The 12,784-nt window shown below is 42.2% G+C and overlaps 1 protein-coding gene across 1 annotated transcript; it reads right to left on the bottom strand.

Moving 5' to 3' along the window:
- Positions 1-10,467: 10,467 nt before the first annotated feature.
- Positions 10,468-12,494, bottom strand: LOC113017202 (tripartite motif-containing protein 16-like). The gene has a single exon (XM_080292557.1). It carries the CDS (start codon positions 12,459-12,461, stop codon positions 10,791-10,793), a length of 1,671 nt encoding a protein of 556 aa, XP_080148683.1. The 5' UTR covers positions 12,462-12,494; the 3' UTR covers positions 10,468-10,790.
- Between the last annotated feature and the right edge of the window lie 290 nt (positions 12,495-12,784).

Raw genomic sequence — 12,784 nt, forward strand, 5'->3', positions numbered from 1 at the left:
GAAGAAGAATAAGAGGAAGATCAAGAGCTGTAGTCTCAGATGAGATCAGAGCTACTGTGATTGATCATGTAGTAAATCATGGTAACTCAATGAGAGAGGCTGGTCAGCCAAATCTGCAACACTCTACAGTGGCATCTATTGTTAGAGTTTTCCGGCAAACCAACAGGTAACTTGTATTCTGCAGGGGCATTTGCACATTTCAGAAGTAAATAAGCTTTTGTGTAATTGTTGTTGCATTTCTGCTTAGGACTCAACGGTTACCTCACACAGGAGGAAGAGGACTGATTTTCACTGATGTGCAGGAAACTGCCATTGTTGATATGGTCATCAGAAACAATGGGATAAAACTCACTGAAATTAGACACAGAGTCTTGGCAGACAACATTACTTTCGCAAATATTCACAGTGTAAGCATAACAACAATTTCTAGAGTCCTGAAAAAACATCAGGTCAGGATGAAACCGTTGTGCACTGTGCCTTTTGAGAGGAACTCTGAACATGTCAAGCAACTCAGGAACCAGTATGTCCAGGTAAGATCACAATAAAATACAGATCTGTTTTTGAACAACATCAAACACACACAAAGACAATTTTTACAAATTTACTACTGTAACAGCTTATGTTGCCTTGTGGATTTATGTTAGAGAGTCATGGAGATTGAAGGCAGGCAAACACACCACATTTTCATCTTTGTGGATGAGGCAGGTTTCAACTTGGCCAAAGCACAGCGACGAGGGAGGAATGTGATTGGGAAGAGAGCCACCGTGAATGTCCCAGGCCAGAGGGTGTAACAGTTGCTATTGTAATGCAGTGTATCACCACATGGCCTCCTGTCTCACGACTGGTGTCACCCCCTTTTTGTTCTTCTTCGCACTCCTCCTGTAATGGATGCTCCCGTGTGTACGTGGACTAGTGTGCTCTTTAGTAATGTGTGGTAGAGGTAGCACTTTTATTTTTGATATTGTAAATAAATGAGTACTTTTTGGAAAGTCAGAAGCTGTTGCTCATTCGCTATCCACCTGCACACCTCCGCGGCTGGCTTCATCTCCACCGCACGTTACAAGGGGTGCCAACATCACAATGTGCGCAGCAATATCCACTGATGGACTGCTGTTACACAGACCACTAATTGGGCCATACAACACTGAACGGCTCCTTGCGTTCCTGCATGATCTCTATGGAAGGGTTGTGCTTGGTGAGGAAAGGGATGCAGAGAGAAGGAATCAGCCAACATTTATAATTGTATGGGACAATGTGGCATTTCATCACTCCCATGCAGTCACCGAGTGGTTTGCAGCCCATCCCAGAATGGAGTCTCTTTTCCTCCCACCTTACTCTCCATTCCTCAACCCCATAGAGGAATTCTTTTCCTCATGGCGGTGGAAGGTTTACGACCATCATCCATATGATCAAATGTCCCTCCTGGATGCAATGAATGCTGGATGCCTGGAGATATCAGCAGAAGATTGCCAGGGATGGATCAGGCATGCCAGAAGATTCTTTCCTAGGTGTATTGCCCTAGATGACATAAGATGTGATGTGGATGAGAACCTGTGGCCAAATGGAGAAGACCGAGTAGATTAGCATTACTATTGTATGTGTATCAGTGGATGGTGTGTATACAAATTCTTGTATTTTGGGATTACTTAGTGCAAAAAAATAAAAATACATAAACAAATATTAACGAATTCTGCATGATGTCTGATTCATTCCAGTAACATATATTGAAATTATAAACAGAGATGTGTCCTTGTTTTACACAAGAAAACACTGTGTAATGCTACATGTTGTTAGTGTTTTTTAGGTCATTGTTTTGTGGGTGACAAAGTGTGTTTGTCGGCTGTCAACCTTTGCTAGTGTTCTGGAAGAATGAGTTTATTTGAGACCTGAATAAAGTGTTTTGGTAGTTGTAGTGCATTTTGAATGTGAAATGAACTGCTTTGTCAAGCTGAAGGTCAGTTAGGAGGATTGTGTGAAGAGTTTTGCAAAAGTGACCTAAGTATTGAGAAATGTGTCCTAGCATCTGTAAAAAAAAACTGTAATATGGGGCTCATTAGCTGGCCACCATTGAGCTCGTAGTGATAAATGCGTGGCGTGACATTGCTTACGGAAAGTCACCAATTGCAGTAATGTTGAATAACCACATGGGATGATTCATGATGTGGGGCAAATTATGGCAACAGTAGTGGGTTTAATGATTTGAGAAAATCTGCACATGATACTTGTCTTTGATGCTGAATACTTTATTACTCTTATGATCTACAATTGTTTGCTCGTATGAAGTTTGATTTAACTTCCAGATCTTGTTTTCCAGGCCATGATGGTGTGTATGCAGGCTCCTAGCGGGGCCAGGTGTTAAGCAAACTTAATATGCAAAACACACTGACATCTTTTACTGCAGGGTTTCAGGTCCGGTGTGGGCTGCTCCGGAGGAGACGCCCTGATGTTACCTGGGAAATTATCTAATTAACCTTTTTCTTTAAGACAGGAATCTAGGTTTGATGAGTTGAGTCATGGGAGTGTCCATGCGTCAAAGGAGGGGTCCAGAATTAATATGAAACTATGTTTTCTATGTCTTATATGATTTTTTGCTGTGATTTGTGGGATTAACAGTTTATTTACAGGTATTAAACCTATACAAGTGATGCATCCATGTTCAGATGGGGCTTTGATGGCCTGTAAGTGAAGTTCACTGAACTAAAGGGAAATGTGGTTTGATGTTGGTTGACATGTTTTCCAAATGTTTAGAGGTTTTTCCTTCTAGTAAGGAGATACAGGTGCAGCAGTCATTATTGCTGAAAGGAATCTCCTGAAAAATCTTCAGAGGCCCAGTGAGAAACAAGAACCATTCCAGGCATAGCTGACAGCCCAGGCAGTGGTTGAGGTCAAAGGTTTTGCTGTTTGGGGACCCTATTGATCATCGTAAGAAGATTCCGGAGCCACAGCAAAAACCATGAAGCTGCGTTGGAATGAGAGCTGTGCCACGGGGCTTTCTAGAGGCCAACAAGGAGATTGTGGAGGACAGACGGGCATCTGAAGGATGAGAGAAGCGTGCCAAGCTCCAATCGACAGTGCAGAGGGAATTCAAGGATGACATCATGATTCTGTGAAAAACACAGCAACCAGAAGCTATGGTGGTGATGACAGCAGTTTCCTATGAGCATCACCTAACACTGTGTCACTGTGCTATGTATACAATGACACTCTGAAGAGGGTCTTCCTTTGTGTCAGTGTTGTTGTCATTTGCTTCATGACCACTTCTATAAGACTGCTGAGGTGACTCAACAGGTGGGATCATAACAGCAGTACAACAACTGGATCCAACACTCTTTCCACAAAGGGTTTTTGCAGAGATGACTGGACAATAGAGGAGTCATAAAATCCCCCCACAGGACGAAGGCCTGAGGTGAGGTAATGGGGGTTGATAGAGGCCATAAAGCAAGAGTGCTGATAAGGCCTGCAGCTTTGAAGATAGCTGAAATGCATGTTGACAAACAACAAAACCAACTGGTATGTTTGAATTCCTATTCTACATACATTTGGACTCTGGTCCTATGGACAGGTACAGAAACAACTGGAAGAGACATTTATGACACCCTGCAGAACTCAAACCACTCTGCAAGGAGGTGTGTGATTTACACACCAGGAGGAGGTGCACCACAAAGCTGGATTGTAGTGGCATATGAGTTTGAAAATGTTCATTTCTTATTTTGACTGTTAACAATTCATTTATTCACTCGTAGGATGTAGTTTACCATTGAATGAGATCAATGAGGAATACGATGACTGCTAATACACTTGTCAACTGTGTACTTCTACGGTAATTTAGGGTGATTAACAGATGCTGGGTGTAAAAATGTTTGAACTGAAACTGTCAGACATGGGGTGATCATAACTGGGAACTTTTCTAGCATGAATGTCAAACAGGGCAGAAATGTCAGGTTTATATAGTGGATTGTCAGTTATGCTTAGAAATATTTACTCATATATGCTTAGAGTTTTATAATTGATTGCATAATAGTGGAGGTTTGATCTGCAGTATTCTCTGCAGATCAAACCAAAAATTCTCTACTCTCTCTTGGTGGCGCTGTCACTTGGTGAACACCAAGTTGCTTTGTGGTAGAGTATCACTTCCTGTTCCTGCTCAAACACAGTGGTGTTTCAGGGTAGCTTATCTGCTTAGCAATTTAGTTAAAAACTTTTAGATACATTCCTTTTTCATAGTATGATCTACACTTTCTGTGTACTCACTACCTAATTTATAGCCAAAGTATTCACTCACTCTGTACTGTTTCGCTAGCTTAGCTTAGCTCATAGCCGACTCGATAGCACCATGGCTACTTCACCTGTCCCTCCTGCACTTTCTTGCTCATTGTGTCAGATGTTTAGTTACTCCTCGGCCTCCTTTAGCAGTAATGATATATGTAACAAATGTAGCATATTTGCAGCTCTGGAGGCCAGGATTACTGAATTGGAGACTCAGTTCGCACCCTTCATTCACCGTAGCTAGCCAGGCCCCTGTAGCTGGTGCAGCCGAAGATAGCGTAGGCCCCGCTAGCTGTTCCCCGGCAGACCCCAAGCAGCTGGGGAAAGAGGGCGGCTGGGTGACAGTGAGGAGGAAGCAGAGTCTTAACCAGAAGCCCCAGGTACACCACCAACCTGTTCATGTGTCTAACCGTTTTTCCCCACTCGGCGACACACCCGCCGGGGGTCAAATTCTGGTAATTGGTGATTCTGTTCTTAGACATGTGAAGCTAGAGACACCGGCAACCATAGTCAATTGTCTTCCAGGGGCCAGAGCAGGCGACATTGAAGGAAATTTAAAACTGCTGGCTAAGGGTAAACGTAAATTCAGTAAGATCATAATTCACATCGGCAGTAATGACACCCGGTTACGCCAATCGGAGGTCACTAAAATCAATATTGAATCGGTGTGCAACTTTGCGAAAACAATGTCGGACTATGTAGTTTTCTCTGGTCCCCTCCCCAATCAGACCAGGAGTGACATGTTTAGCCGCATGTTCTCCTTAAATTGCTGGCTGTCTGAGTGGTGTCCCAGAAATGATGTGGGCTTCATAGATAATTGGCAAACCTTCTGGAGGAAACCTGGTCTTGTTAGGAGAGACTGCATCCATCCCACTTTGGATGGAGCAGCTCTCATTTCTAGAAATATGGACAAATTTATTAAACCCCCCAAAATATGACTATCCACAGTTGGGACCAGGAAGCAGAGTTGCAGTCTTACACGCCTCTCTGCAGCTTCTCTCCTCCTGCTACCCCCCTAAAAACCCATCTCCATAGAGACTGTGTCAGCTCCCAAACAGACAAAAATCAAACTAAAAACCAGCAATAAACAATTTAAACATAAAAAATCAAAAAGAAAGAACAATACAGTATCCACATCTGAACCAAAGAGTAAAACAGTGAAATGTGGATTATTAAATATTAGGTCTCTCTCCTCCAAGTCTCTGTTAGTACATGACTTAATAATTGATCAACAAATTGATTTACTCTGCCTTACAGAAACCTGGTTGTAGCAGGATGATTATGTTAGTTTAAATGAATCAACACCCCCGAGTCATTCTAACTACCAGAAATCTCGAAGCACAGGCCGAGGGGGCGGTGTGGCAGCAATTTTTCACACCAGCCTATTAATTAACGAAAGACCAAGACAGACTTTTAATTCATTTGAAAGCCTGATGCTTAACATTGTCCACCCCAGCTGTGAAACTCAGAAACCAGTCTTACTTGTTATCATCTATCGTCCACCTGGGCCTTACACAGAGTTTCTGTCTGATTTCTCAGACTTTATATCTAATTTAGTTCTGAGCTCAGATAAAATAATTATTGTGGGTGATTTTAGCATCCATGTAGATGCTAAAAATGACAGCCTCAACATGGCATTTAATCTGTTATTAGACTCAATTGGTTTCTCTCAAAATGTAAAAGAACCCACCCACCACTTTAATCACACTCTAGATCTTGTTTTAACATATGGCATAGAACCTGAACATTTAACAGTGTTTCCTGAAAACCCTCTCCTGTCTGATCATTTCCTGATAACATTTACATTTACAATAATTGATTACACAGCGGTGGAGAGTAGACTTTATCACAGTAGATGTCTTTCTGAAAGCGCTGTAACTAAGTTTAAGAATATAATCCACCCACTGTTATCATCTTCAATGCCCTGTACCAACATAGAGCAGAGCAGCTATCTGAACGCTACTCCAACAGAGGTCGATTATCTTGTTAATAATTTCACCTCCTCACTACGTACGACTCTGGATACTGTAGCTCCTGTGAAAACTAAGGCCTCAAATCAGAAGTACCTGACTCCGTGGTATAATTCTCAAACACGTACCCTAAAGCAGATGACTCGTAAGCTGGAGAGGAAATGGCGTGTCACAAATCTAGAGGATCATCATTTAGCCTGGAGAAATAGTTTGCTGCTTTATAAGAAAGCCCTCCGCAAAGCCAGAACATCTTACTATTCATCACTGATTGAAGAAAATAAGAACAACCCCAGGTTTCTCTTCAGCACTGTAGCCAGGCTGACAAACAGTCAGAGCTCTTTTGAGCCAACCATCCCTTTAACACTAACTAGTAATGAATTCATGAACTCCACAAATAAAATTTTAATCATTAGAGAAAAAATTACCAATAATCATCCCACAGATGTAATATTATCTACAGCTACTCTTAGTACCATTGATGTTAAGTTAGACTCTTTTTCTCCAATTGATCTTTCTGAGTTAACTTCAATAATTACTTCCTCCAAACCATCAACGTGTCTGTTAGACCCCATTCCTACAAAACTGCTCAAAGAAGTCCTGCCGTTAATTAATGCCTTAATCTTAAATATGATCAACCTATCTCTAATAATCAGCTATGTACCACAGGCCTTCAAGGTGGCTGTAGTTAAACCTTTACTCAAAAAGCCATCTCTAGACCCAGCAGTCTTAGCTAATTATAGGCCAATCTCCAACCTTCCTTTAACATATCAAAAATCCTTGAAAGAGTAGTTGTCAAACAGCTAACAGATCATCTGCAGAGGAATGGTTTATTTGAAGAGTTTCAGTCAGGTTTCAGAGCTCATCACAGCACAGAAACAGCTTTAGTGAAGGTTACAAATGATCTTCTTATGGCCTCTGACAGTGGACTCATCTCTGTGCTTGTCCTGCTAGACCTTAGTGCAGCGTTCGATACTGTTGACCATAATATCCTATTAGAGCGATTAGAACATGCTGTAGGTATTACAGGTACTGCACTGCAGTGGTTTGTATCATATCTATCTAATAGACTCCAATTTGTACATGTAAATGGAGAGTCCTCTTCACACACTGAGGTTAATTATGGAGTTCCACAGGGTTCAGTGCTAGGACCAATTCTATTTACATTATACATGCTTCCCTTAGGCAGTATCATTAGAAGACATAGCATACATTTTCACTGCTATGCAGATGACACCCAGCTCTATCTATCCATGAAGCCAGATAACACACACCAATTAGTTAAACTGCAGGAATGTCTTAAAGACATAAAGACCTGGATGGCCGCTAACTTTCTGCTTCTTAATTCAGATCAAACTGAGGTTATTGTACTCGGCCCTGAAAATCTTAGAAATATGGTATCTAACCAGATTCTTACTCTGGATGGCATTACCTTGTCCTCCAGTAACGCTGTGAGGAACCTTGGAGTCATTTTTGACCAGGACATGTCCTTCAACGCACATATTAAACAAATATGTAAGACTGCTTTCTTCCATTTGCGCAACATCTCTAAAATTAGAAATATCCTGTCTCAGAGTGACGCTGAAAAACTAGTTCATGCATTTATTACTTCCAGGCTGGACTACTGTAATTCATTATTATCAGGATGTCCAAAAAGCTCGCTGAAAAGTCTTCAGCTAATCCAAAATGCTGCAGCAAGAGTACTGACAGGGACTAGAAAGAGAGAGCATATTTCTCCTGTTTTGGCTTCCCTTCATTGGCTTCCTGTTAAATCCAGAATTGAATTCAAAATCCTGCTCCTCACATACAAGGTCTTAAATAATCAGGCCCCATCTTATCTTAATGACCTTGTAGTACCATATCACCCTATTAGAGCACTTCGCTCTCGCTCTGCAGGCCTACTTGTTGTTTCTAGAGTATTTAAAAGTAGAATGGGAGGGAGAGCCTTCAGTTTTCAGGCCCCTCTTCTGTGGAACCAGCTTCCAGTTTGGATTCAGGAGACAGACGCTATCTCTACTTTTAAGATTAGGCTTAAAACTTTCCTTTTTGCTAAAGCATATAGTTAGGGCTGGACCAGGTGACCCTGAATCCTCCCTTAGTTATGCTGCAATAGACATAGGCTGCCAGGGGATTCCCATGATGCATTGAGTTTTTCCTTTCCAGTCACCTTTCTCACTCACTATGTATTAACAGACCTCTCTGCATTGAATCATATCTGTTATTAACCTCTGTCTCTCTTCCACAGCATGTCTTTATCCTGTCTTCCTTCTCTCACCCCAACCGGTCGCAGTAGATGGCCCCGCCCCTCCCTGAGCCTGGTTCTGCCGGAGGTTTCTTCCTGTTAAAAGGGAGTTTTTCCTTCCCACTGTTGCCAAAGTGCTTGCTCATAGGGGGTCATATGATTGTTGGGTTTTTCTCTGTATCTATGAAGCGCCTTGAGGCGACTTATGTTGTGATTTGGCGCTATATAAATAAAATTGAATTGAATTGAATTGAAAGTGAATTGAATCTGCAGTAGACTGTGGAGACTCTGTGTGCCTTCCAGAGCACTCTGGCATGCACACACAACTTAGGGTCAGGAGAGAGGTTATATCTACTCTTACTTATTTATGGTATAGGAGGACACCTACTCTGTATCTGGTTAAGTATAAGAGCCTTTTGTTTAGATGGACCGCTAGACTCCTGGCACCAACTTTGGGGAGTCTTCACAGGTTCACATCTTGACCACACACACAGACAAGGTATTCTTTGTCCACATGTATACCTATGTGAAACGTCATATGTTAATGAACCTTTGCATATTCATGTAACCACAATAAAAAGAGTGCTACAGGGAACCTGGCTGAGAGTCTGACGGAGGTCAGATGGCGGAACGACATCTGGCTCCAGTCGGGTCTCCCCCGTGCACGAATAACACAAAGAACTTTGCCTACTTGTGTCTTGCTTTTGCTGTGTAGTAGAATTGTCTCGAACGTTCCAGCGAATAGGTTTATGCTACAACCTATCAAGCGGCATGGCATTTAGAGTAGCGCTACCTGGACACAAGCTGGGGCTTGATCAACCCCTCTCACAGGGTCGCCTGTGAGAGGGGGTCATCACTATAACTGCATGTTTACAATGTAGATATTGATGTTATGTAACAATGATGATAAAAACAATAGAACATGATTTGATTCAGCAAAACCGATTTATTGACAACCAGAGATGGGCAGTAACGCGTTACTTGTAACGCGTTACTGTAATCTGATTACTTTTTTCAAGTAACGAGTAAAGTAAGGGATTACTATTGCAAAATCAGTAATTAGATTACCGTTACTTTCCCGTAGGAACGCTGCGTTACTGCGTTACTAAAACCGTGATTTTTTTTGCGAGAATGTCTCATGACAGTGACGTAAGCAAGTGCGACGTTGGTGACAGCAGCTGTGTGCAGATCAACAATGGATAATATATCGAGTGCGGGAGAGAGTATGAGCGTGCAGCGTTTAAAGTGTGGAAGTACGGACCTTACTTTGAGTTTGATTCCATAAAAAGTGACAAAAACATTAGCGTCCATCGTGCGTGGGAAGAAAACTTCTTTTTACAGCGAAAAAAACCCCTAAACTTCCGAGCAAGCACCGAGTAGCTACGACGTGATGGGAAACTCACAGAGACACTCGCGCGGATTCTTCAACTGACCGCAGCACACCTGCACCAGGGTAACCCTCCGCCTACCCTGCTCCTGCTTTACAGGTGAAAATAGAGCAAAAGGACCGCTGAGTCTTTGACTTTATTTATTTTCTGCTGTGTTTTACTTGCATCTGTTTGAAAGAGTGAGTGAACACACAAAAAATATTTTATTTTATGTGCTGGAATGTGTAGAAAATAGGTTTAAATGTTAAACTAATTTATTCAAGTCAGAGAATGTTGCATATAATTAAATGTTTTGCTTGATGCATAAAGTTAAAAGATTAAAACTGATAAAACAAGTTAAAAAAAGAGACTTTTCCATTTGATTACATTTTGTATGATGGATTATGTAGAAAAAGTAGAATTGGGCTGAAAGATCTATCACTTTATCACCTCTTCAGGTTGTAAATCGTGTTTTTAAAAAGTAACTAAGTAACTAAGTAACTAAGTAATTAATTACTTTTGAAAATAAGTAATCAGTAAAGTAACGGGATTACTTTTTTGGGGGAGTAATCAGTAATTAGTTACTAATTACTTTTTTCAAGTAACTTGACCAACACTGTTGACAACTATTAGTATAAATAAAACCTTCTGTTATCTTTCAATAGCAAAAGTCATTAAAGCAGATGTGTGTCCAAACCTCCTCCAGATCCTTGCCTATGTCGTTGTCATCAGCTCGATGCACAGGGGCATCCTGACTAACTCAAGCACCTTTAATCACTGACTAACTGATGAATCACTACAGTTTGAACAAGTACAGTTTCAATCAGTCCAATATAATATTTACACATCTATGGACCACTGAAATTCACAGCTTCTAAAATGTAGAGCCTCATTTAGAAACTACGCAATTACATATAATGGTCAGGGATCAACATGAACCTGTCTTCTCTATTTGACTTTAATCAACTCTGCAGTGGCTCCATCTCCATTAAGCCAAAGTGCAGCATAGAGCGGCTGAGTGAATGTGGTCTGGACTCTGTGGAGGAGAGTCATGGTTTCAGAGACGCTGTAGAAAGACAGAATACCTGCTCTGTGATCCAGGTACACTCCTACTCTGGAGGACCGAGGACCTGAGAGGTCAGTTTTAACATTGTTGTGGAGAAATATATAACTGTTTGTGTCACAACGTAATGACCAAGATTTGTCATTGAATCCAAAAAAACATCCTTTGCCCCTCCCTGCTCTGCTGATATTCTTGTATGTGACTGCTACAAAAACTGCTCTCCCTCTCCACTCCACCTCCCAGTAACAACGTCCAGTCAGACTCTCTCTACTCAGGACCTGAGGCCATCCAGTGAATCTGCCTGGATGATCAGAATAAGACTGTTCTTCTTTGGCATATATAGTTTTTCTGTTCCCCTCAGATAATAAAAGCTGTCTGTGTGCCGTGTTTGGATCCAGTGTGATTTCACGTGAATATTTTAAGAATCCAGCTCTGGTCTTTGGCTCTGCTGGTGACAGTAAAACATCCTCTTCAGTGACTGTCAGTGAGATGTTTGTCCATTCCTCTCTCAGGATGTCCTGTAGTTTATCTCTGGTCTCTGACACAGCTGCTGTCACATCCTCAAAGTAGCTCAGAGGACGAATATTGATGCTGGATGAGTGTGTAGACTCACTGAGTGCTGACAGTGAGGGGTAGTTGTGTAGAAACTGGTTGTGATCCTCTGTGTGTGAGAGCTGCTCCAGCTCGCCGTCTTTCCTCTTCAGCTCAGCGATCTCCTGCTCCAGCTTCTCCTGAAGCTCTTTGACTCGACTCACTTCAGTTTCCTGCTGGGATCTGACCTGCTGCTTCACATCAGAGCTTCTTTTCTGGAGGAGACGGATCAGCTCAGTGAACATCTTCTCACTGTCCTCCACTGCTTTATCAGCAGAGCCATTGATGGCCTCCACCTCCTGTTGAAGCAGCTTCACATCTTTCTCTCGCTCCTGGATTCTCTGCTGGATGTTTAGTCGTCTCACCTCGAGCTCTTTCTGCTTTTCAGTCCTTTCTGCTGCAGCTGGGATTGTTTCATGGCCTTTATGTTCATCCATTGTGCAGAGATAACAGATACTCTGCTGATCAGTACGACAGAAAATCTTCATCACCTCATCATGACGAGAGCAGATGTTCTCCTGGAGCTTCTTGGAGGGGGCCACCAGCTTGTGTTTCTTTAATGGAGCTGCATCATAGTGAGGTTGGAGGTGTTTCTCACAGTAAGAGGCTGGACAAGATAAACAGGATTTGATGGCTTTCAGCTTCCTCCCAGTGCAGACATCACAGGCCACATCTTCAGGTCCAGCATAGCAGTGATCAGCTGGAGCAGCTTGGAGTCCAGTCTTCTTCAGCTGCTCCACTAAAGCTGCTAACATGGTGTTTTTCTCCAGGACAGGCCTCGGTATGAAAGTCTTCCTGCACTGAGGGCAGCTGTGGATTCCCTTCATGTCCTCTTCATCAAAGTGGGTTTTAATACAGTTCCTGCAGTAGCTGTGTCCACAGGCTGTAGTCACCGGATTTATCAGTAGATCCAAACAGATGGAACAAGAGAAGGTTTCTCGGTCCAGCTGAACTTTCTGCGCCATTTCTCCTCTCAGTGTCAGTGACTGTGTGAGTTTCTCTTCCTTAGTGAATGGAGCCTGTCAGCTCTTACACGCCACAACATGTTGGTTACACCCATGAGGAGGAAACACGTGGACAGAGAGGAGGTGCTGTGTTTAAGAGCAGGAAGAAGAGGGAGGGTTATCAGGCTGTGCTTCACCCCAGGAAGAGGAGCAGTTTGAGCACAATACTGTGTGTTTAACCTTTTTATTTACTGCTCACGTCAACTCGCCTTTAAAGCTCATCAAACCTTTTGTTCTATTTAAATAAACTTCACTTTAGAAATGTCAGAGTTCTCAATAAAAGG

Source organism: Astatotilapia calliptera, chromosome 3 (genome assembly GCF_964374335.1).
Source record: "Astatotilapia calliptera chromosome 3, fAstCal68.1, whole genome shotgun sequence".
Lineage (NCBI taxonomy): Eukaryota > Metazoa > Chordata > Actinopteri > Cichliformes > Cichlidae > Astatotilapia > Astatotilapia calliptera.

Excerpts from the sequence above, each read along its gene's own strand:
- LOC113017202 (XM_080292557.1), bottom strand. The coding sequence starts at position 12,461 with ATGGCGCAGAAAGTTCAGCTGGACCGAGAAACCTTCTCTTGTTCCATC.